A 25884-nucleotide genomic window follows, 5' to 3' on the forward strand; every position below is an offset into this window, starting at 1 on the left:
TTTGTTAGCAAATGCTGTGGAAACAAGAAATAAATTACATATATGTTCTCCATTAGTACATCTTGTTACCAAAATGTCATTGAGGTAGTTTACACAGAAGGGGACACCTGTAAAGACCTATTCCAAAACACCGTTAACTCCAAACAGAAATCTATTGTACTGTCAGAAATCTAAGGAGGGCATTCAACCTAAAAATTTTCTGGACTCGTCATCTTACAGAGGCTGAAAATAAGCATCCATGTGAATAATTCTGGAAAAATGTTGACCCTCACCAACAGAAAATTTAGAAAAGAGCTCATTGTGTCACAGTAACATGTACAAATCCACTTCTGCATGTGCAGTGACAGAAATTTGAAATCGCCACACAAGCGAAGAGTGCGATCCAAAGGGGAGACCAATACCTCCATTTTTAGCTGAACTTCATCTTAGAGTGCTAAGTGAATTTGATGCTTTTTGAAGAACCACCAACCTGCGAATGTTTCAACACTATGTGGGCATGAAAATTCAAGGACAAAGTCTGTTGCATTGTGTTTGCTTTACCAGAGCTATAGTGTAGCCTGTGAGATTTCAGAAGCACTTGCAATGCGTGATGGGTCTGACTGTCGTAAAGCCTGTGTGCACACATTTTATCGGGTCAAATGGACTACCACATGCAGATTTAACCTTTTGGCATAAGATTGTCCATAGATACAAGTAAATTTGTACTTTACTGTGTGCATCTTGGTGAAAAAGTATTCCAAAATTGAGGCAAAAATATCTTACTGGGTCAGCGCATATTGGTCAGACAATGAAGCCAACTCTCGCACTCACCGAATGAGGCAGTGTGGCTGTTAAAGACACTGACATCATGTTCGGGAGGATGGCATTGTTCTGTCCAACCGTACTGATTTGGATTTTCCATCTTGTTTTTATATTGCTAAGGCATATTCTGGGATGGTTCCTTAATCAGGGCCAAGGCCAACCACCAGATCTATCCCCATAGGCTACCTGTCATATCCTCATAAAGCATGTTACGTATGCTGTGTGTTGTATATTTTGGCCTATTGGCTTGCTTTGTATTACCTTGACAAATCTTATATCATTGTGAATGATCCTTGAATGAATAAGGGTAAATAAAATAAAATAAATTAATACAACAGTGGGGTGATTGGAAAAAAAAAATGCCTGGTGACGGTCTGGGTACTTAAAATAACTTGCCTGAAACTGCAGTGCTTACCAGTCTTCCTGGGCATCATTGCATGATTGAAAAGCTGGAATAACCCGCAACACTTGTAACTGTTGGAAAACTGAACTCCTCAAAAGCTTTGCTAGTTCCTGTGGTCACAAGAAAATTAAATAATTTGCACAATTAATCCACTGTGCATGCAGGTTAAGCTATAAACAAGCTAGATGCCGTGTAACAACTCGTGTGACAATAGTGATAGAAACAACTGCAGTAGTTAATAAGTTTGCATGCCCGGAAAGCCACCTAAGTGTAACTTCACTATAGAAATCTCACATGGATGCATAACTGACTTGTACAATAGTAAGGGCAGTCCACTCATTATTCGGCAGAGTCCCTAAATATAGTGTCATCACTAGAGAAATGTTGCATAGACCGGAACATGATGTTGGGTGATTCACAGAAAATGAGAGCAAGTTTGTGGCTGCCAGAGCTTAAATTTGATGGTTATCTGGTCTTACATGATCGGTTGGCTGGAGATGCTGTTTTCCTTGCTAGGAGTTTTAAAGTTTAGTTTACTGATCAGTGGAGGTTGACAAACTTGTTCATACTCGAGATCTAGTTCCCTGGTGACTGGTCCTTTTCAGGACCCATTCATTTTTATTCATTCACTGTTCCTTATTTTTTTCCATATAATTCATATACATGTATATCTACATGACTATTCTGCAATTCGCACTTAAGTACCTGGCAGAGGATTCATCGAATCTCTTTTACACTGTTTCTCTACCATTTCACTCTCACGAAGTGCACGGAAAAAAATGAGGACTTAAATATTTCCAAGCAATTCCTGATTTCTCTTATTTTAGTACAATGATTATTTCACCCTGTGTACATGGACACCAACAGAATATGTTTGCATTTGAGAGAGAAAGTTGGAGATCGAAATTTCATGAAAAGATCTTGCCACAACTGAGAACGTCTTTGTTTTAATGATTTCCACCCGAACGTGCGTATCATGACACTTTCCCCTGTTTCGCCGTGATAAAAAACGATGTTCTTCATCAGTCTATTTTGTAAGGATCCCATACTGCACAGTGACACTCCAGCACAGGACGGACAAACATAGTTTAGGCAGTATCTTTAGTGGATTTGTTGCATTTTCCAATTGTTCTGCCAATAAAATTCAGTGTTTGGTTCATCTTTCCCACAATATTATCTGTGTGATTGTTCCAATTTAAGTTGTTCATAACTGTTAACCCCAGGTAGTTAGTTAAATTGACAGCCTCTAGATTTGTGGAGTCCGTTGTGTACTCATCTGGATAACTTCACACTTTTCATTGCTTATGCATCAAATGACACATTTCACACCACACAGATGTTTTGTCTTGATCATTTTGCTGTGGTTTTGATCTTCCAATGATGACCTTACTAGGTGGTAACTGCAAACTGTCTAAGATAGCTGCTTAGATTGTCTCTTGAATCGTTTGTCGATTACTTAATATTGTATGTCTGTAGCAAATGTTAATTTATTTTCATATGAGCAGTAACTGAAAACAGAAGGCTGTTATGCTTATTAAGAAATTGTAATTCAGTATTTGTTAATAAATATTTCCATTTTTAAAACATATGTGAAGTTTAAATGAAAGTAAAAAAGTTGCTACTAGTGAGGTTCAAAACAACAACTTTATGGTTACAAAACTTCTGCTCTACCACTCAGCATTCAGTCACTGTGCTGATCAGTAACAATTGTTTCATTCTTACCAGAGCATAAAATCTTCCAATCTCCAAAGCCTGCTTATTGAGTTTTCCAAGAACTGTGCCATACTGCTTTAGGAAATTGATGTCAAGGCACTGATCTTCAGGTCCAGTAAGTGTGAAGAAAATGATGAGGATAGAGCAGTTCTTAGGGTACCCTTGTTAGTTAAATATCATACCTAAATCGAACTTAAGCAGTTTGAGAAATTTTTCTGGATTTGAACTAAATAAGTTTGTGACTTGAGTGAACAAAACAGATTAGATTGGTCTCCAGGTTACCTGAGTGCTCTAAAACCCGTTCAAAGGATTATCAGCTGTACCTTAGAACCTGAAAAGTAAAAACCAGCATAAGAAATTGTTTGGATAAATTAATTTGATTTCATTTAAAAATTTAATTTTTTGACAACCTGTATAAGATATATATCCACAACTGTAAATCTTGCCATTGATAAATATTATTTTTCAAAGCTAAATTGGAAATTACAGGCACTTTGTTTTTAAAAACAAGCACACCATATTGAAAAACAAGTTCCAGCACGTTGGTGCTTTTTGTATTAAATTGTATAGATAATTATTATGAAGTTATAAATAGTGTACGCAAACAACTAGAAAGTGAAATTTCAACCAGAACTTGCCATACATTATTTATTATATCGACTAGTGTCTCCCTTCCATCCAAACCTTGTGTCATCTGTCCTGTGTTAGTATCTCCTTTATGTAGCTCCCCTCTATTGTCTGTCTATTTCTTTCTCTTATGTATTTCTCTCTTGCCTTTATGACACACTCCATAACGGCCATGATACATGTCACCGCAAACAGCTTTTTGTTACATCCCGTAGTATCAGTTGCATCTGTTAAGACAGCTGTTCACGTAATTCCACGTGCCATGTGACTCCAGTAACAGCATAACACATTTGTAACAACTCAAAATCCATCCCTCCCTCACATATCACTCCCAAAATGCCTGTCCATGTTTCCTTTTTCTCTCTTCCGCAATTGAATTTATATTGCGTGCTTGACGATATGTCACATGTGATCAGATATACCCCAGTCACAGAACTACTCGCTGCCCCCAATACAATTCCTTTTATTTCTTACACCCGTCAACATTATTCGACTCCCCCTACAACCACCTGACACCTTTACTTGCCATTTCCAACACCATCTTCTTTCCCCACCAAACGATTCTAGGTGTCATTGTGGCTGGTGGCTGGTTACAGTGCGCCCCCCCCCCCCCCCCCAAAAAGAATCTTGGCTTGGCCCTTGTTGAACATCATCTCCAACCAATTGTCCAAAACATTGCCTCTCATATTAAAGATACCAACCACTTCCTGCACCAGCACTCACCATCCCCCCACCCTTACCTCCTGAATCCCTACTCGTCATTGTTGATGCAACCTCCATATACACAAATATCCCTTGTGACCAGGGCCTTGACACGATTGACAATGCCCTGCAGAGTCCAAACCTACCACTTCATTCCTTGTACACATCCTAACCCATAACTACTTCACCTTTGAAGCAAAGGTATAGAAACAAATTCATGGCACAGCCATGGGCAACCCCATGGCACCCTCCTGTGCCGACCTCTTCATGGACCTTCTAGAGAAAACATTCCTAGCTTCCCAAAACCCCAAACTCCTTGTCTGGTTCAGATTTATTGATGACATCTTTATAATCTGCACCCAAGACCAGGACACATTGTCCTCATTTCTCCAGAACCTCAACACCTTCTCTCCTATCCATTTCACCTGATCCTCATCCACCCATAGTGCCACCTTTCTAGACGTCAATCTCCTACTCTCAGATGGCTCCATAAACACTTCAGTGCACGCCAGACCCACCGATTACCAACAGTACCTGCACTTTGATAGCTTTAACCCCTTCCACACCAAAAAATCCCTCCCATACAGCCTGGCCAACCATGGTAGAGGTATCTGCGATGATGAGAACTCCTTCGGCCAGTATGCTGTAGGCCTCACAAAGGCCTTCGCAGTCAGGAAATACCTTGCAGACCTAATTCACAAACAGATTTCCCATACCATATCCTCACACACGCCTGATGAGCCTCACATTCATCCCCAAAACTAGCCACACAGAACCGCCCCACTTATCATCCAATACCACTACGGATTGGAAGGGCTGAACCACATCCATTGTTAGGGCTTCAGTAGTCTATCGCCTTGCCCTGAAATGAGAGACATTCTACCCAATATACTTCCAATCCCTCCCAAAGTGGTGTTCCAAATCCACAGCATCTTAGTCTGTCCCTATGCCATTCCCACCCCTAATCCCCTGCCACAGGAATCATACCCCTGTGGAAGACCCAGATGCAAGACCTGCCCAATCCACCCACCCAGCACCCCAGTCCCATCACAGGCTTTTCCTACCCATCATAGGCCGGGCCACCTGTGAAAGCAGCCATGTTATGTAACAGATCTGCTGCAACCACTGTGCAGCATTTTACATAGGTATGACAACCAACCAGGTGTTAACTAGAATGAGTGACCACCACCAAACTGTTGCCATAAACAAGATGGATCTCGCACTGGCACAACATGCAGAGGAGCACAGCATGTGAGATTTCAGTGGAAGAGTGTTTGTGTACATACACCATCCCTGTCCCAGTATCCCTGCCCAATTTGTGTCTCCACATCTGCTAGTTGTGTGCTGTTATCTGGCATCCTGGTCTATGAAATCGCATGCCCAGCCATCTGCCCACTTTTCTACCCCAAAAATGGCTCCCCACTCTACCACGAGCTGCTAGACGCTTCCCCCAACCCCCTCCCTACCTCCCCCTTCTCTCCATCACCTCACCCCAGTACACTCACTATGGGCCAGTAAAGAGTTGGCAGTCAACAGAGCACAATGTAGGGGAGAGGCATGTACATGTGAGTACGTGAGTGTGTGTATTTGTGTGCATGTTTTTCTTACAGCTAGAAAAAGGGAATATATTTTGAAAGCTAGCCAAGCTCCGTGCCTTTTGTTTGTGTGATGAAACAGCGGTTCTGCCTATCAGTGAGTCATCTCCTTTACTCCTAAATAATTCATACATTTCAAGAATGGTTTGAAATTGAATTAGAATTGCTGAATGCAATGAATGAAAGGAACTACAGCTGAATGAAGAATGGTGGAGCTAGAATTAGCAAACCCAAAAAAGAATGAGACTGAGGTGGGAACGAGGAAATGCAGGAACTGGAACAAGGAATGAGACAGAGTTGAAGTGAACAATGAACAACCGTGTTGTAGAAATTATTTCTCAGTCCGTTTGCTCAGTTTAGTGAACCATTCCTATAGTTCTGTTCCTTTGTAAATGACCCATCTCTCATTGTCTGACCTTATCCAGAGTAGTTAGTGAGGACTCTGTAGCCTAATTTCAGGGTTTGGATCAACCATTTTTGCAAGTATTCAGTTAGTTTGTCATATCTTTCTGCACTGATGCTCAGCCACTATTTTGTTAATTGAACTGTGTATTTCATGCTAAAAAAGTATTAACAGGTTTTGATTTTGTGTCCATGAGTGTGCAGGTAAATTGAATCTGATTGAAAGTAAGGTGTCCTCATGTTAGATGTGCAATCCTTCACTTCTAATCTCAATTTTTCAGTATCCTCTTCACAACATCACCATAATTATATTTATTTGCTGCTCTTAGAATGACCCTCAAACATTTTTATGTGAATTTCTTCAACTAGTGTTTAAGGAAACATTTTTTATCCCTGTAATAATTTTATGTGGATCATTAGTTGTCACTGGTGTAGAATTGTCTGCTTTGTGTTAAGTAAGGTACCTCCTTTTTTTTTTTGAGATTGGTTGTTCTTTGTTCATATTATTGACAAATACGAGGGTCACTCCAAAAGAAATGCACACTATTTTCGTAAAAATACAGTTTTCATTCTGCATGTGTGAAAGTTTTACAATGTGTAGATACATCCTTCCTGCTTGTTTTCAAACTTAAAAGGGGAGGCCGCCAATTGTGAAATTCAGATTCGATTCATACTGTGCATAATAAAAGCTCATGGCCAGAGATGTAATGTGGCAAAGCACCAAGATGCACTTCTCAGCTGTTGTCGAGAAAATCGACAGCTAAAAGAAACCGTTGCGGTGAAATACTCTCTACGATTAGTAATTTTCTACAGCGTGGGGGTGCAACGGTAATCGCTCGGGTTCGTAATCCGAAGGTCGCCGGATCGAATCTCGCTCCATGCAACTTTTTTTTTTAGTATTTGTTTTTTGTAATTCATATATATATATAAAATTCCCGGCAATCAGTTGCAACAATTATGCATATAATAAGTTGTTGAAAGTCGTTTGTCGTGGAAAAACTGGCGACTTCGAACATCATTATGTTTTCCGCAAACAAAGTTGTATTTCACAAATGTTATTAATTGTCTTCATAATGTTAACCACATATAGTTAACGAAAGACGTAGAAACGAATACGTATAGCGTAAGTCAAATGTTCGAATTAGAATAGAGCCCCCACGAACACAAACTTGCTGTGGCAGATATGAAATATAAACTCCGTTACTCACTCGTTACACTTGGACAGATGTTGAATGGGCCGAAACGAGCCGCCCCATAACAGCGTAGTTGCCTGCTAACTTCGAAAGAAGGTAGATGCGGTTCCTAGCGCAACTTATAACATCGTCGAAAATCAGTGTGGACGGGACAGCTTTGGTACACCCTGTTAAACAAACGGAAAAATGGAGGCGGTACAATTGGAGAGCGATCCGCCTTCACCAACATGCATTGCAAAAAACTAATAATAAAAAAATATTGCATGGCGCAAGATTCGATCCGGCGACCTTCGGATTACGAACCCCAGCGCTTACCGCTGTGCTATGACGCTATAGAAAATCATTAATCGTAGAGAGTATTTCACCGCAACGGTTTCTTTTAACTGTCAATTTTCTCGACAACGGCTGAGAAGTGCATCTTGGTGCTTTGCCACATTACACCTCTGGCCATGAGCTTTTATTATGCGCAGTATGAATCAAATTTGAATTTCACAATTGGCAGCCTTCCCTTGTTAGTTCAACCTGTTCCCGTGAGTGGCGCCGTCACAGTATGTCTTCAAGACGGCTGCTACACTTGATGTTCATCAGAAGCAACGTGCTGTCATAGAATTCCTGTCCTGTGAAAACGAGACAGTGGGAAACATCCACAAGAGGTTGAAAAAAGTGTATGGAGATGCTGCTGTCGATTGTAGTACAGTTAGTCGGTGGGCAAGCAGGTTACGTGATGAAAGCGGGCACGGAAATATTGAGGATTGTCCTTGCAGTGGCAGGCCTTGTACTGCACACACTCCAGACAATGTGCAGAGAGTTAACGAATTGGTGACTGCTGACAGACGCATCACAGTGAACGAATTGTCATGCTACGTTGGGATAGGAGAAGGAAGTGTTTGCAGAATACTGAAAGTGTTGGCATTAAAAAATGTTTGTGCCAGGTGGGTTCCCAGGGTATTGACAGTGGCTCACAAATAAACAAGAAAAACAGTATGCTGCGAACTTTTGGAACAGTCCGAGAATAGTGGAGATTAATTTCTTGGAAGAATTGTTTCAGGTGATGAAACATGGTTCCATCATTTTTCACCAGAGACAAAGAGGCAGTCAGTGGAGTGGCATCATGCAAATTCACCCAAGAAAAAAAATTCAAAACCACACCTTCAGGTGGAAAATTTATGGCTACGGTGTTTTTTTATTCCGAAGGACTCTTGCTTGTGGACATCATGCCGAGTGGAACCACCATAAATTCTGATGAATATGTGACGACACTGAAGAAACTTCAAGCTCGACTGAGTTGTGTTCGACCACATTGGCAAAAGCTGGATGTTTTGCTGTTGCACGACAATGCGTGGCCAAATGTCAGTCAGAAAACCATGAAAACGATCACAAAACTCGGATGGACAACACTGAAACACCCACCTTACAGTCCTGATCTTGCTCCATGTGACTATAATCTCTTTGGGAAACTGAAAGACTCTCTTCGTGGAACAAGGTTTGGAGATGATGACTTCCTTGTGCACACTGCCAAACAGTGACTCCAACAGGTTGGTCCACAATTTTAGCATGCGGGTATACAGGCGCTGGTTCCGAGATGGTGTAAGGCAGTTGAGAGGGATGGAAATTATGTGGAGAAATGAAAATATTGTTCCTAAAGGATGTATCTGCACACTGTAAAACTTTCAAACATATAGAATAAAAGATGGATTAAAAAAAAATAGTGTGCATTTCTATTGGAGTGACCCTCGTATTTTATTTTCCACTCACAGAGGCTAAAAGCTCACTATATTGATCTTCCCTATTTGGATTAGCAGAGGAAACTTGGGTTTCATATTACTACATTGTAAATTGCAATAAATTGACCTTAAATACCAACATGTTGCTTGATAGCTGAACAAATGAATCTCTGCACAAGTCAGGTATCTAAGTAAAGCAACAAGTATAAGAGAGAACCAAATACTTGTGATCCCTGGGATCAACAACAGAGTCACTGTTGAGATTAACTGAGGTAGATAGTTGAATTTTATCATGTAAGTTTTAGTCTATTGGTATCATGCTAACAGTTGGATGATGGCTGATTTATTGATGTCTTAGTAATTATGATCATGAAATAGAAGACTTTCATCGGTGTAATGAAGATCAGAGATCTTCCAGGAATTTGCACTACAGTGCACTACAAAACTAAAACTTACAGATACCATCCATCCAAAAAGTTTGAGGACTGATTTTATTTCTGGCGTACAAGCAATGTCAGTACACTAACTACAGAGGCAGCTTGAATTAATGTACATTTGAGGTACATGGACCCCTGCTGCAACTTGTTTGAAATGTGAAAAGAAGGCAATTCTTTTCTGGAAAAAACAAATCTTGGGTGACAATACAAACCTACCACAAAACGACAAAGCACACAAATTGACACAAAGGGTCAACACTTAGGTTACATAATCAACATTCAGGGCAATGGAATGTAGTAGAATAGATAAAAAAAACATCTACTCACCAAGCAGTGGCAGAAGGGTTGAATGGGAATGAAGAGAAGTGAAGGTAAAGGTCTGCTGAGGTTTAGGAAATGGGGAGAGTTCAGAAAAGTCATAGAACCCCAGGTCATGGGGGGACTTACCGAATGGGATGAGAAGGAACGACAGGTGGCTGTGAACTGCCAATTGGGGACAAGCCAAAGGAGGATTTGTCTGGAAATTTCACTTGGTTAAATGAATGCTGTGTGCATTGTACGCAAGTGGGGGCAGACTGTGTCAAACCCTTATATTTTTTGCTAATCCAGTCTTGAAACTTTTTGGACTGATGGAGTATGACCCAATTCAGCTCATCGCCATGCCAAAATATTGCTTTCCACATCGGAGTTGAACTTACTGACAAACTTCTCAAAAACTTAAAAACGAATTCTGAGGTCAAGACCTTTAGAAAACCTTTAAAGTCATATTTATGGCTTCACTGCTTTTACTCCATCGAACAATATTAATGCTGTAGATTTAGTTTGTCTGAAGTGCATTATTTAAATTTTTTAACGTATGAAATGCGTTATTCTTAATTTTAAATGTGTATGTGTAGAAGTCTCATTCACCTACATACAAACTGTTTTGTCCAATATATTATGCATAGGCTGTTTATGTAGACTACAGGACCCATAAAAATACAGTCAATCAACAAGGTAAATACCTGGGAGTTCAAGTCTTCTCTTGAAAAAATGCCACCGTTTCCATAGTAAATTCAGCTTTCATGCGTGAGTGAGGCTAAGAAGTTGTGAAACAGTTGGAGAGGACCAGTTCATTGTTCTTTTGGCTAGATGGAATCGATCTGTCTCTGCATGTTTTGCTAAAGATATTGCTAGTGTTTCGGGCACTCATGTCTTCTGGAACAGTCTTAGAGTGACTGTGTAATATGTGGAGAAGTTCGTGGAAGTAATTATGTTCTGTTAACCTTCCAAACACTAACATTCTAGATTATACACAACTTTGTGCATGACTTCAGTGGCTTTGGTTTAGGATGAAATTCTCAGATGAGATCCTATTCAGTGTTATCAGTGATCCCCTCATGTTAAAGAAGTGGTAAACACATTAGTATTTGTAAAACTTGTGGACAGCACTTTTGAATGCATGATTAAGTCAATGCCAAGCCAGAGATGTTATGAAAAATGTGACACCACTGCATATCTTTTTAATTTTGATTTTGGACGTAGTGGCTAATGTTGAACTACCAATGGAAAATAAAGTAATTGAAACAAAAGAAATTTTGTTTTTTCCTTGTGTTTCCAATAGCATAAAAGTCTAAGTTGTATTCATTTAATTCTTTACATATTTTTGCATGACTTACATTTTCCATTTAGCATTTGTCAGTGTTTCACATTATTGCTAAGTAAAGTAAGAATTTGTTTCAGGACATTACTCAACAAGAATTATGTGACACTGACACAGTTACGTTGTTGGAACAGTGTGCCAGGTTTCACATATTCTGCTCTGAATACATGGTAGATGCAGAGAGTTCGGTGTTTGACCCAAAGATAAACACAGAAAATTTAACAAAATGTCTGCAGACACTAAAATATATGTATAGTGACATGTCACTCAAAGGTGAAGAATGCCCAAATAAGCCAGAATTCCAGGCTTATATCCTGTTACTGAATTTAAATGACACTGGTCGCATGATGTAAGTATATCAGTAGATCATAATACAATGTAAAAGCTTTCTTTATTTGTAATACAATTTACTGAGCAACAGCTCAGCTTCATTCACATGTTATGTGATGACTGTGTATGATTGACTCCAGTTTCCTGTGGGATATCAATCAAATTAGTTTGATGGACATTGTGGTTTCCGCAGTGGTGAGAGTGAACGATGGCTGCTGTCTTATGAACTGATGATGGCAGTGTTGGCTGAAACTGATAATTTAATTTTGAAATTGTTGTGATTGTGCCAGACAATAAATAATTATCAAAATGAAATTCATTCGGTTTATTATTGCATCAGTTCCCAGTGTCTTAAATATTTTGGGAACATAGCCTCTCTTCTCATCTTATATCTGTTAACCAACCCACCCACATTATACTGTGCTGTATGTGTACATTAAACCATTTGTTATACAATAAGCTGCAGCCTCACCATTACTGCTTATTACAGTGCCACATTGCAGCCATTTATCGTGACTAAATATACCTGAATCCTTTCATTGTGATCTGTGTATTATCATCATCATCATCTTCACTTCACACTATTTATTATGCAAGTGGTTGTACTCATTATGTGACACCAGTAAAAGAATTATTTGAGTCTAGCTCAAGTTTAGCAGTTTCCATATCTCTCTCTCTCTCTCTCTCTCTCTCTCTCTCTCACACACACACACACACACACACACACACACACACACACACACACATTTTTCATCTTCATGAGTACATGATTATTTTTTATAAAAGTAAACTATGTAATTGTAAGAATTTCTAAAAATCGAACCACTACTACTGAAAAGTGGTTATAGTGTTATATTGTTTACTTGCCCACCTTAACTTGGAAATGATGATATTGTCTACAACCATTTAAATTTGGTTGCTGTGTTTAAGCCTTGTTGTCCCCCAACTACAATTTTTACCCCCCCCCCCCCCCCCACACACTCACACTTCTTTCCATTACTAGACTGACTACACTAAATTAACTATTCCTTGATACTTCATGATGTGCCCTATCAACTTATCTCTTCTTTTCTCCCCTATTGGACTCGTTATCCCTCCATTGCCCTCGTAATCTTCAATTTTCTTCTCAGAATTTTATATCATCTGCCCTTCTGCCATCATATGTTATCATGTTGGGCAAGTAATAAAAGTTGGTTACTACTTTCATTAATCTGATACACCTTCTTACTCTCAGTTGTTGAGTTAAGATCATGCAGTTATGATGATATAATTACAAGTAAATTTTCTTCATTTATAACTAATTGTTGCATTTCTGCTTCATTGCAGCGAAGAGCTGAAGTTGAACTTGGATATCCAAGCTGCAGATCCAATAAAATTTGCGTTGTCAATTTATGGGGCCCTTTCTACCAATAACTACGTAAAATTTTTCAAACTAGTGAAAGAGACAACATACCTTAATGCTTGTATTCTGCATAGATATTTCACTCAAGTAAGAGTCCAAGCACTTTTTACAATATGCCAAAGCTATTCATTTGGAAGCACAAAAGCACAGGTAAACAGCCATCATTTTTGTTAAAATATATGTCATAGAATTTTGCAGCTATCATTGTATTTGACTGTCTACGTATATCTAAGGAATTTGGTTACACACCTCATAGAAGTTTGTCATAATGTTGTCGGTCGTAATTGCAAAATGAATATGTATTTTAAGAGTTTGCACTGTTGCCTTTCTATGATATGATGTACTTAACAGCATCTAATTGTTTAGCATGTATAAATTGGAACAACTGAGAGAGAATTTTACACTAATGTTGCAGCCACCCATTGAAAAATTATACAAGGAGAAAAACCCACAGCAAAAAATTTTTAGTGGCCAATATTACATGTGAAAGCTTAGCTTTTCTTGTATCTATACTGTATGTATATTAATTAAAACCATTAACTTTTCCTATTTGTGTATTCACCCTACTTAACACTGACATTGTTGGCTGACTACATCATGTGTCCTATGCTCTGAATATCTCATGTCATTACAGGCAAGATACATTACGAAAGCTATGAATGAACTGACATAAAAAGTGCATTGCGCAGCCAGTGCTGTGGATGCTACCGTGCTGTGTTTGATGGACTTTGTATTTACACTTTCATAATACAAAAATATGAAGTGTTCATGTTGCCGTGCATCAAAGATCTTTCCAAAACAAGTTTTTTGCTGGGTTTCATCTCTTAAAGTGCCGGAAAGTTGCATGTGGTCTATAAAACCACCTTCCACTCTGGAGGTGTCTGGTTCCTGTCTGGGAATGTGCAGCCACTCATCCATTGTCATGAGCATGCACCGTCTCAGCTGCCCTTGTTCTCTTCCTGTGGGCAGATTCCAGCCCAGAGATGACAATGTGAACCATTGCCACTTCACACACTGCACCATGGCTACCTGCTGCCAATGATAGCATATATGACACCCAGTGTGCCACCCTTGTCGTCACAGCAGGAGATGTGTGGGCTACGTGCTAGTGCTGATGCATGCCTTGCTGCCACAGACAACCGGGGGCACCATTGTATCTTCTGCGTATTAATGAACAATAACTGAAATAAATGGTTTTAGCTCTGTCTTCAGTTGCATTAAGAAGTATCTCTTTTTATTTCTTGATGGTGACTAGTTTTGGACATCTATGTACATTTTCAAACCATCCATATTGCAAGTGTGGCAATGCAGGCAAAAGCCCATGTGCAAAAATCCCACTGCAGTGACAATCAAAGCAACACTATGGCCAACCCCTTAGGACAGACCCTGGAGTTTTCCATCGTCTGTCTGGCCTGTGTGTTCTGTTTACTTTTGTTGAGTTGGCCATAGTGTGGCTTTGATCATCACTAAAGGGGTGATTTTTGGACATGGGCTTTTGCCTGTATTGCCACACTTATAATATTGGTGGTTTGAAAATGGACATAGGTATCCGAAATTAGTCACCATCAAGAAATAAAAAATATATTTCTTGATCCTCGAGCAGGCACACCTATGCATAAAGTGCACCAACCACAGATAATATTATCTTGTGCCGTTCCGTTGTTGTCGTACAATTGCCAGCCTGTATTATTGCTTCAGCTAATGCAGTGATAAGCTGTGTTCTCATATGTCTAAGTGAGCAGCAGCAATGTAAAAGAAACAGCAAGCCAAATAAGAGAAAATGTACAATCCGTGCAAGAAAATGACCTAACAGATGTACAAGTATGAAATGTGTATTTTTTATCTAAAAAAAAGTTGATTTCACAAGAATGATAAATAGTGCTTTATTCATAGTGTGCTCCATTGTTTGTTATACATTTTTCCCTTCCTTTGGGCAATTTGTGAATACCATGCCAATAACAATTTTCCCCTTTTGCTGCTACCATCCGTTGAGCTTTTTTTTCCCCGCCCCACATCGTCCTACTATGAATCAAAGTGGTGCTCAGCAAGTGCATGACCATCGATGCAAACAAGTGGTAATCACAAGGAGCCAAGTCTGATGAGTAAGCTGTATGAGGTAGAACTTCCTAGCCGAGTGCCTCCAGCATGTCATGAACTGGTTTTGCCACTCATGAAAGAGCATTGTCATGAAGACAAATGACGTTATGTTGCATCTTTTGGTATTATGACCTTTTTTCGAGCAGCGAATGCTTCAAATTGGTCAATTGTTGTTGGTAACACTTCATATTAACAGTTTCCTCGAGTTTTAACAGGTTGTAATAGATCACACCCATGTGGCCTCACTAAACACAGAGCATCATCTTTCTGCCAAAATGAAACAGTCTTGTTGTGGGTGTGGATCGTGTGCCTGGGTCTACCCATGATTTTTTACACTCAAGATTCTCAAAAGAAATCCACTTTTCATCCCCTGTAACTATATAATGCAAAAGCCGAGCGAGCAAAATCTCACATGTTTCACATTTGCCTGTCATTCTCAACTCATGTGGTACCCCTCTACTGCTCTTCTGAATCTTTCCCATCTCTCGTAGGTGATTGCAAACAGCTTGCTGACTGACACTCAATTGCTCGGTGAGTTTTTTTGTGTTCATGAATCATCTTTGTTCAACAGTGCTTCCAATTCCACAGTTTTGTATCTTTTTGGTGGTTTTCCATGTTCCTTGTCTGCACCATCGATGCCACTATTTTTGAAATGCCGAAACCATCATTCACGTGTATCTTGTGATGGAGCATGTTCACCATAAGCTTCTCGAAGTAGTTGGTATGGTTCACCACCAGTTTTCTTCAAATGAAAACAAAAAATTAATTCTGTCTGCAAATGCTCTTTGTTCGGTATAAATTTTGACATATTGAACACAACACTATGCACACTCTTTTCCAGTTATCACTCGTGTGCCTGACACTTGTTGATGACAAAATAAAATGGTGTAGTGTCAAATCTGTATAGCACAAACTGTGTTAGTGCAACATCTTTTGTCTGAAATCCGCATTTCATACTTGTACACACCCAGTAGATTCCAAGCTAGTAGCACAGTCCCACAATGAGACAGTTTTCTATGAGGTAATCAAATAAGCATTTGGCTGAGATTTGATGCAGTTGCACTGTTTAATGCTCCAACTGTGTTATTACTGTGAGTAACACTTGTATATGGCAACAGAGTGATACAATGAAAGTTTATTTTATTATTGTTTGATTAAAACAGTGACTGAGCTCATATAAGATTATTTTGTAATTGTTTGATTATACTAAGATTAAACAGTAATTTTGCTGATACATGTTCATATTGGTAACATAAAGGCAGTTGTTCTTTACTTGTGTATAAAGTATGCCATGTGCCTGCTTGTGTTATGAAAATTGGCGCACCTGCTAGGGGCTTAATGCAACTTATAACAGAGCTACAACCATTTATATCAATTATAAAAGAAGTTTCAGACCTTTTTCATCTACAACATGCAGCAAGTTTGTAAATAAGTGTTTGGTTCCTTAATACTGTTTCACTGATGCCCAACGGCTGTCAGAAAGCTACCCACTCACCAAGCCATTATTCACCTTCATCCTGGGGTTCTGTTCCACAGCATCTTGGCTTTGACCTGCCTTCAATCTGTGAGTCTCTCTAAGTTCAGAGGTAATTGTAGGGAGTGATATTTGCAACCTGTTAAGTGCCAGTACTGTAATTTAGCTGGACATGAGTTGCTGTGTTTGAAGGCAGTGCCAGTTACATGTAGCACATGTAGAAGATTAAGCTACAAAGCACCTCTGTGTTCTGAATCACATTGGGCCATGGTGTGGTGTAAAGATTAGCCTAATTGCTTCCTTAGTTGTATGTTTTGTGTGGCTCTGTGGTCGTTTGTATTGCTTGATTGAGGTTCCCCAGATGTGTGAAACATAGGTGTCAACAATGCAGGAAGCGAGTGAAAGTTTGAACGACCAAGTAGCCGAACTGTAGAAAGACAATGCAATGTTGCAAAGGCAAATAGGCACCATTAATGAGTCGAGTTGCTAGAGGCAAAAGCTTTGGTTAATGTCTCTATCCCTTATATAGATCATGTTGGAGCTAATCTAGTAAATCCTTTTTTGGCATAAATCGTTTGAGACAGACAATGTGGTGCATTGAAATGGTTGCTAGGGCTAAAGGATCTCTTGAATAGGTTGATGTGATGGACTCCAAAATTTGGTGAATTAGGAAGTGATGCATGAACCAGGTAAAAACACAATGACTTGAGTAGGAAGGCTGGAGTATTGGGAGTGCTGGGTAACAGCATTGCCAAGTAGCAAGAAGCCCAGATTGCTGACTCTCACTGCCAATTATTTAGGGCATACCTCCAGTTTACAACACTGCGGGCCTGTTGTTTAGAACGCCAAAATGTGGACCATGATAGTGGTGTCTGCAGGTTTCAAGGAAGACATGTTAAAGCAAGCATATAATCATGTTTTAACAGTTCATGATGATTGGAGAACAACTGATCCACAAGTATCAGACAAGTTTTGGTGGAAAACGAGGAAACAGGACTTGGAACAATATATCAAAAATTGTATGCTGTACCCACAACATGCTGACCTCAGCCATCAATGGGCAGAAGTTGTCAGAAGCATCCAAACCACTTGAAATGGTGGAAATGGATGTTCTTGCTTCATTCAACTGACCACCAGTGAGTAACTGTTACATACTGACCACAGTAGATCATTTTTAGACTTTTTCGCAGTGGTGGCAAGCCCAGAACAACATATGAGTACAGTGGCCCTGGTCTCAGTAAACAAACTTGGGTGAACCCAACATGATAATCCAGATCAGGGCACTAATTTTATTTCTGAGCTGATGAAACAGTTATGCCATTTTCTGTGCATTCTGTAGCTTAGGACTAGACCTTTCCATCCTCAGTCCACTGGAAGAATGGAATGTGTTTATTGTATGATTGCAAAAGGTTGAGTTATTGTGTAATTAGCCATTACAGTGATTGGTATGTATACCTTTTTTATGTAATGTCAACATATGACACTGAAGTATATAGCAGTGTTGGGCTCTCACCATACCCGGTGGTATAAGGTAGAAAGATGGCTGCATCTTTTGTGGCAATTAAGCCTAAACTTGGGAAAAATGGGGACTTAGTAAAGAAATTTGTAAAAATATTAGAGGTTGTGTGCAGAAAGTGAAAACAGCAATATGAAAGCCCTTGAATGACAGAAACAGACAGGACATTGTGTTAGCAAGTTACCGCAATATAGAGTCAGGCAGTGGGTTTTGTTAATGAATCCCTAAACACCTAAGGGTAAAACAAAGAAGTTTGTGACCCAATGCCAAGGGCCATATCAGGTTGTGGAGGTGATGTCACCTGTCAGTGTAAATTTTGTATTTGTTAATGAATACTTCTGTTGTACCTGTGGGGAGTGTTAAGTGGTTTAGAAGGGCTCTAGCTTTGCCGCAGGTGCTAGTATCATTGACAGTATGGGGTGTCAGGTCTAGGAGGAAAAGAAATGGAGCAGAGGTTGATGACCAAGGTACACACAAAGTCCCTTATGTGCTTAGACTGTGTCAGTAAATATTGATATAAAATGGTTTATAATTTTTTCTGGGATATTGTATGAGGTAGGGTTTCACTATTTTTGGGGGTACAATACATGTTTGCCTTTGTTATTATTAAGTTTTTTTTTTGATAGTGTCTGTATGTGTTGTAAGGATAGGACATGAGGTATTTTCAAAAAATATGATTATGTTGGTGACTATAGTGACATTTTGAAGGCGGTGGGAAGGGGGGGGGGGGGGGGGGGAGTTGACGCAAGTGCCTTTCTCCCAGATTTTGACATACCTCTGACCTCTGACAGCATCTAGAATCAGTATCATAATTCTGGTGATTCTACACCTTGTCAGGTGAGAAATAGTGGACACACTGCTGCAAAACCAGGCACTTGAAGAGGAGTGTTGTTTTCTAGACAAACAGGTGTCATATAACACCTGAGTTATTGAATTTGAGAAAAAGAGAAAAGATAAAAATGGAAGAAATAAAATAGGCATAAGAAAATAGAGACTTATAAAAATGAGATTGATGAGAATGTGTATATGTGTGTGTGTGTGTGTGTGTGTGTGTGTGTGTGTGTGTGTGTGTGAGTGTGTAAAAATCATGCAAACAATGGAAATAATCTTAAAAACAAATGGGAGGTATGATACTCCAAGAATCTGACAGAGCTCTGACAGATTTAAATCACTTGTCACGTAGAGTAGGTGACAGTGCCTCAGTTGTGGAGATCATTGAGAGAGCCAACCATGACAAAATTACTCTATCTGATGTGCAAGAGATATTAAGGCAGTTCACCTGCCCTCAAGCTTAAAGAAGAGTTCCAATTCCAAAGAAGGTAGATGCTGACAAGTCTTAATATTGCCAAGCCATCAGTATAATGTCATGATGTAAAATACTGACACAAATTATTTACTGAAGAATGGAAAAAAACTGTTAGAGCCAACCTCAGGGAAGATTAGTTTTAGGTTGGGAGAAGTATAAGAACACACAAGGCCATAGTGAGCCTTCAATTTTCTTGGAAGATAGACTGAGGAAAGACAAACCTATGTTTATAGCCTTTGTAGCTTTTGATAATGTTGGTTGGAATACACCCTTTGAAATTTGAAGGTAGGAGGAATAAAATAAGGGGAGCTAAAAGTCATCCATGTCTTGTACAGAAATCAGACTGCAGACTCAAAGGACATGAAAGGAAGCAGTAGTTCAATAGGGAGTGAGACAGGTTTGTAACCTATCCTCGATGTTATTCAGTCTGCATATTGAACAGGCAGTGAAGGAAACCCACGACAAATTTGGAAAGAGAATTGAAGTTTAGGGGGAAAATAAGAACTTTGTGGTTTGCCGGTGACATTGCAATTCTGCTAAAGACGACAAAATGTTTGGAATAGCAGTCGAACAGGATGGTTAGTGACTTGAAAAGATATTATGAGATGAACATAAATAAAAGTAAAACAAGGCTAACTGAATCTAATCAAATTAAATCAGGTGATGCTGATAGAATTAGGTTAGGAAAAAAGACACTAAAAGGAGTTGCCGAGTTTTGCTGTTGGGCAGGGAAATTGCTCACATTGTCTGAAGTAGAGATGATATAAAATGCACCCTGGCAACAGCAAAAAATATGTTTCTGAATAAGATATATTTGACAGCTTGTTTAAAAAAGGGATTGGTTGATAGAACACATCCTAAGGCATCTAGGAATAATCAGTTTGGCAGTGGAAGGATGTAAGGTTGGTAAAAATTGTACAGGGAGACCAAGGCTTGAATAGTAAGAAGATGCAAATGGATGTACTTGCTGTAGTTATGCAGAAATGAAGAGGCTCACAGAAGACAGACTGGCATGGAGAGGTGCATCAGGCTGAGGACCAAAACAACAGAAATAATCAGTTTTTTCCTTCTTATTTTTTCTGGAAGTTTCAGCTTTCTTTCTAAATTAAGACAGAAGAAGTTAGCCAATACAAGCACAAACGTAATTGACTGATTGATGACAAACTGCACCCATGGTTGTCATTGCTGTTAAAGCAGCCTTTTATTTTGCAGTCACCTTTACTGTGTAGTTTTGGATGTGTCCTCATTTCTATATATAGGATGACCTGTCAAGTGCAGTTACTTTGACTTTGTTCATCAAGTCACAGTGGTAGAAAAAAAGGAAAAAGAAATATGGTTGCCAGGACTTTACGATGGCAAATGTGACAACAAGTTCTCACTAAACTGCTGGTGATCAGCAGAGCACTTAGATTGTAATAGCTCTATTATCCTTCATTCTTCAGTTTTTTCAGTTGTCCATTACAAATGTTAATGCTTTTATGAAATGAATCACAGAAGAAAAAATAAGCCGAAGGTAAATTTAGCAAACTATAGCTCAAGTTTTATGTCACAGATACGTGTGGGTTAATAACTGTTTTTATCAAATCACTCCCATAGGTTGCGATCAGTTTGCGTCTAACCAGGAAACTTTATTTTATTTATTTATTTATTTATTTTGATTATACCATTACATATTTTTTTATTGGCACGCTTTATTTCCATAAATTTAATTTTCTTTAACTGTGATGCAGGATCATAAACTATTAAAAAATATGCACCAGCACTAAGCTACTTATACATATATTTAGTTTTCAGTGTCTGCACTCACCAAGATTCTTGCATTTGATGATGATGAAGAGACTGTTGATTTTTGTGGACCCTATGGGCTAAAAGTGGAGGGACAAGACATAATTTTAACTGGGAAAAACAGTATTAACAGAACACAGCCTCCCCCTCAATTGAGACGGTCTGTTACACTTGTTGCCACCAAGAAAGACTGTTCTGTAGCAGAGGTAGGTTATACTTTTGATGTCAAACAAATGTAAAAGAACACAATGTTGTATTTCTTGTTTTGACTTTATCTTGTTATACTTAGAACTAATGTAACTAATTTTAGAATTTTTTGTCATACCATGTCATCTTATTTAATGCTTTCCGCACTCTTGAGTTCTATATGATGACAGTATCTGCACACTTTTCTCCAATGTCGTTATTTGTTTTTAATTTTATGACCCTGAATGTGAGTACTTTTTCTATTTTGTCTGTATAGTTTGTTCTTCATTGATTTGTATGCTATTATTCTTTGCAGTAAGTAGTCCTTCCTTCTAGTTTACCGAGTTGTCTAAAACTACATTTTTGCCTGTCTTCTATTTACAGTCTGTTTTTCTTGCTGGGAAACTATCTTATGTGCAATCAGGCTGCAATACTGGCACTGTGTAGCCATGCATGTGTTTGTGATTTTATAATTCCTGTTCTTTTAAATGTATAGTTCTTATATTGCATTACATTGTTCTCATGTTTCATACCAGTGGACTAGATGTCATCATTGCTGCTTTCTGTATTTTGTTATATTTTTAATGTAATGTGATTAATATTGCAATTATTTTGTATGTGTCCATCCTGATTTCCCAGTTATAGTAGTCTTTCCATGTATTAGATTAATTCCTCCTTATCTTACTTTTCTCTTAACAATGCAGTGTCACTTGTTAGTTGTTCCTTCGTTACTTGCAAGTAATATGAATTTATCCTTAAAATCTTTCATTATTTCTTCTTCACAAATTCTGGTGTTCAATACCGGTTTTCCACCATCTTGCCCAGATCCTTTGTATCACTATATGCTTTTTTTTTATTACAAGCAGTCTTGCTGGAGGAACACCGCAACTGAGCATTATAGTAGAGGTTGAAAATACTGGTTCAGCTAGTATAGAATGTGGTCTATCATGAGCGAGTGCAGGACATGGAGATCTGCACTCGCTGGTGGTACACACGTCCCGTACTTACCCATCATGGCACTTGGGGTCACAGCACAAAGTTATCACACCTGATGGTGGGAATGTAAGAGCCCAAAACTGGCCATGGTTTAATCATTGAAGAATAAAAAGAATCTTGCAACTGAAGTGGTAATTTCCACCTGCACTATACTTTGTTATCATTTCTGTTATTTTCTTTTATTTACATTAAAGAATTTTTAGTATTTGTTTGTGTACATTCAATGATTTGTGTGATTTAATCAAATACAGAGATAATTGAACTTTTATCTTTGATTAATTGCAAATATGGCTCCCATTCAAACCTTACTGAACAGAGAAATATTCAGAGATTTGATTCATCTACAGAGCTCTTCCAAGCAAGACTGCAGTGTTTCTATTCAGTGTCTTTTGGGAACTCACATTTTAAGTAATGTAGTTTGCTAAATGTGATTGAATTGTAGAGATGCGACATGCATTCTGCTACCTATTGAACAAATGGTAACATTCTCATACGTAAATTTGAGTGATTTCAAAAGTCCAAGGAGTACAGTTTTGTATTCAAATGTAAATTTCAGGTGGATAGCAGCATGGCATGTATCCAAAACAACTTTGACCAGAATGCTAGAAAATAAATAACAAAGGCAAGTGATTAACTTCACATTCCTCAAGCAACGCTATGGTGTGTTGTTCACCATGTAGATAATCCCCATATTGTATTAGAATTTGAGACCTTGGGAATCCTGTGGTGGCCACAGATTATCGAGGAGGGTAGCCAAAGAGTTAATTTTATGATACCTTTCCTGTGTGTAGGGATTAAGCCATTCTTGTGTACCAAGATGTATGGTTCATATTAAATAGTAATAAATTAACATGTTCCTTCTCCCCCCCACCCCTCTCTTTCTTTCTCTTTCTCTCTTCCTCTTTCTCAAGATAAATATCCATCTTATAAATCATTGTAATTTTAAATTAATTTCCTGGTGGCATAAAATAATCATTACTCATAACTTATTAATTATTACTGATAGCTATAATTAATTATTATGAACTATACTATGAAAAGGATAGTTGCTACTGACCATATAGCAGAAATGCTGAATTGCAGAAAAGCAAACAAAAAGACTGTCAGAAAGTTATCTATCGGTGGGGGGGGGGGGGGGGGGGATAGCAGGGGATGGGGCATGAAAAGTGCTGCTGGGAGTGTGCAGGGATGAGGTATGAGGTGGAGAGTAGGGCAACTCATGCAGTCGGGAGGTTAGACAGAGGGTGGGAGGGGGGGGGAGGGGGGGTGGGGGGGAAGGAGGGGTAGTGGAAAAGGAGAGAAGCAAAAAGATTGTGTAGTGCTAGTGCTGGAATAAGAAAAGGGAAGGGGCTAGATGATTAAGGACAATGACTAATGAAGGTTGAGGCCAGGACGGTTACAGAAACTTAGGATATATTGCAGGGAAAGTTCCCACCTGTGCAATTCAGAAAAGCTGGTGTTGGTGTGAAGTATCCAGGTGGCACAGGCTGTGAAGCAATCATTGAAATGAAGAATGTCGTGCTGGACGGCGTGCTCAGCAACAGGGTGGTCCAGTTGTTTCTTGGCCACAATTTGTCAGTGGCCATTCACATGGACAGACAACATGTTGGTTGTCATGCCAACGTAGAATGCAGCATAGTGGTTGCAGCTTAGCTTGTAGATCACATTACTAGTTTCACTCTGCCTTTGATGGGATAGGTATTCTTTGTAACCAGGCTGGAGTAGGTGGTGGTGGGAACATGTATGGGACAGGTCTTGGATCTAGGCTTATTACAGGTCTGTTACCCATCTAGCCCCTTACCCATTCCTATTCCAGCACTATGCAGCCCTCTATTTCACCAACACACCCAGTCTTTTAACTTCTCTCCCTTTTCGCTATCACCCCCTCCCCCCCCCCCCCCCCCACCCCACCCCACCTTTCCCTCATCTTTCCCTCACCTCCTGACTGCATCAGCTGCCCTACTCTCCACCTCATCCCTGCACGCTCCCAATAGCTCTTTACCGTCCCTGCTGTCCCTCATCCTCCCTGCCCCAGCCTCCTCTTTACCCCCTCCCAGTTGCCTCTTAATGCACTGCTGCTTGCAGTCTGGTTCCTGCTGGGAGAGACTGTGGTCGTGTGTGTGGGAGTTGCATTTGTGCTCGTGTGCACTTGTGTGTGTGTGTGTGTGGTGTTGTGTGGTGTTGTCTATTTCCAACAAAAGGCCTTGTTGGCTGAAAGCTAACTTTCCGACAGTCCTTTTGTTGTGTTTTTCTGCAACTCAGCATCTCCACTATATGGTGAGTAGCAACTATACTTTTCATAATACTGTTACATTCAATCCTGGATTTACCATTGTTTAATTATTATGAACTGAATTTTAGTACCACTTTTTATTTTAACTATAGTTACTGTGCAGAAACCAATGCAATAAACAATATTTATACATTTAATATGCTTTACTATTACTATGCAGAAGAATGAAGAGTATGTTACCAGTAACCTTGATGGATTATTGCATTACTTTTTGTTGTGAATGGTAAAGAACTATTTAGATGGGCAGGGAAGGACTTAGGAGTGGGCATCCAGGAGGATATTTTCGAATAAGAACAGGAAGATTTGCTAAATAGAGAACATGTAATTCATGGTACAGAATACAGATGGTGCATGTAGTTAAGGCAGTGAAATTGCTAATGGCTTAGACGGGACATTCTAACAAAGTCATGGGGGAGCAAGTAAAGTATGCAAGTTGCAGGATTGGAGACTAAGGGCAGAAAGAGTGTCAGTAGTCTGGAAACCACACTCTGCGTGTAGCCTCCAGAGACTCAACGTGACATCCTCTTATGTTCTCTGTTGGTTGGCTTTCTGTAGGCGATGCGTGCTGGTATGCCTCATCATCGGTGTCCGACTGTGGGAACTATGCTTTAGCCATCAGCATACGCTGTTTCCAGAGCTTGAGTCTGGGGAACAGTCCCATGAACAAAGGAAAAGAAAGTTTTGCAATATAGTGTTACTAATAAACAACTCCAAATGGTGGCTGCCCGCACAGAACAATATCATATTAGGCATGAACAACATTAAAGGAAAGGAAATAATGAGATAGGTGTGAAAACGTGAACAGACGCAATTTTTAGAACATTGTAGTTGTTTGAAATGAAAATGTTTACTTCTTCTTGAAATCAAAATTACAACATGGTGCTATTTTACATTTATCCCATTATTGTTAATGAATATTTAGTCTTTCTTTTAAGCTATATGTCTGATTCCAAAAAGTCTTTTATTAGGTAATTTGTGGAGGCCCTGCACCTAGTAATGACTATTACAAAAGCCACACACCTCACAACAGTTTTGACAGTAATGGTATTTTGATGTTAGACGCTTATGATGCAACGGATCAAGCATTGCATTTGCGTGAAGACATTCTGAAAGAAATTAGTCGCCAGGGTGATGCAGAAAGTGAAACAGATGAGATTGTGCCCGAAGTTCCAATACAGTCAGTTGAAAAACATGAGGTAAGAAATTATGCTAGCTGAATTTGAAAAATAAATTAAGAAAGTACACATACAAGGTATTATA

At 39.2% G+C, this 25884-nt stretch overlaps 1 protein-coding gene across 3 annotated transcripts in view; it reads left to right on the forward strand.

Moving 5' to 3' along the window:
- LOC124711389 (germinal-center associated nuclear protein) overlaps positions 1-25884 on the forward strand; it is a 294702-nt gene that overhangs the window by 63313 nt on the left and 205505 nt on the right. For all 3 annotated transcript variants that reach the window (XM_047241452.1, XM_047241443.1, XM_047241459.1), the window contains 4 exons: positions 11320-11588; positions 12896-13121; positions 21152-21355; positions 25593-25820. In XM_047241452.1, the coding sequence (XP_047097408.1) occupies positions 11320-11588; positions 12896-13121; positions 21152-21355; positions 25593-25820 (927 nt within the window). The remainder of the gene's footprint in view (positions 1-11319; positions 11589-12895; positions 13122-21151; positions 21356-25592; positions 25821-25884) is intronic.

The sequence above is a fragment of the Schistocerca piceifrons genome, chromosome 1 (genome assembly GCF_021461385.2).
Source record: "Schistocerca piceifrons isolate TAMUIC-IGC-003096 chromosome 1, iqSchPice1.1, whole genome shotgun sequence".
Taxonomy (NCBI): domain Eukaryota; kingdom Metazoa; phylum Arthropoda; class Insecta; order Orthoptera; family Acrididae; genus Schistocerca; species Schistocerca piceifrons.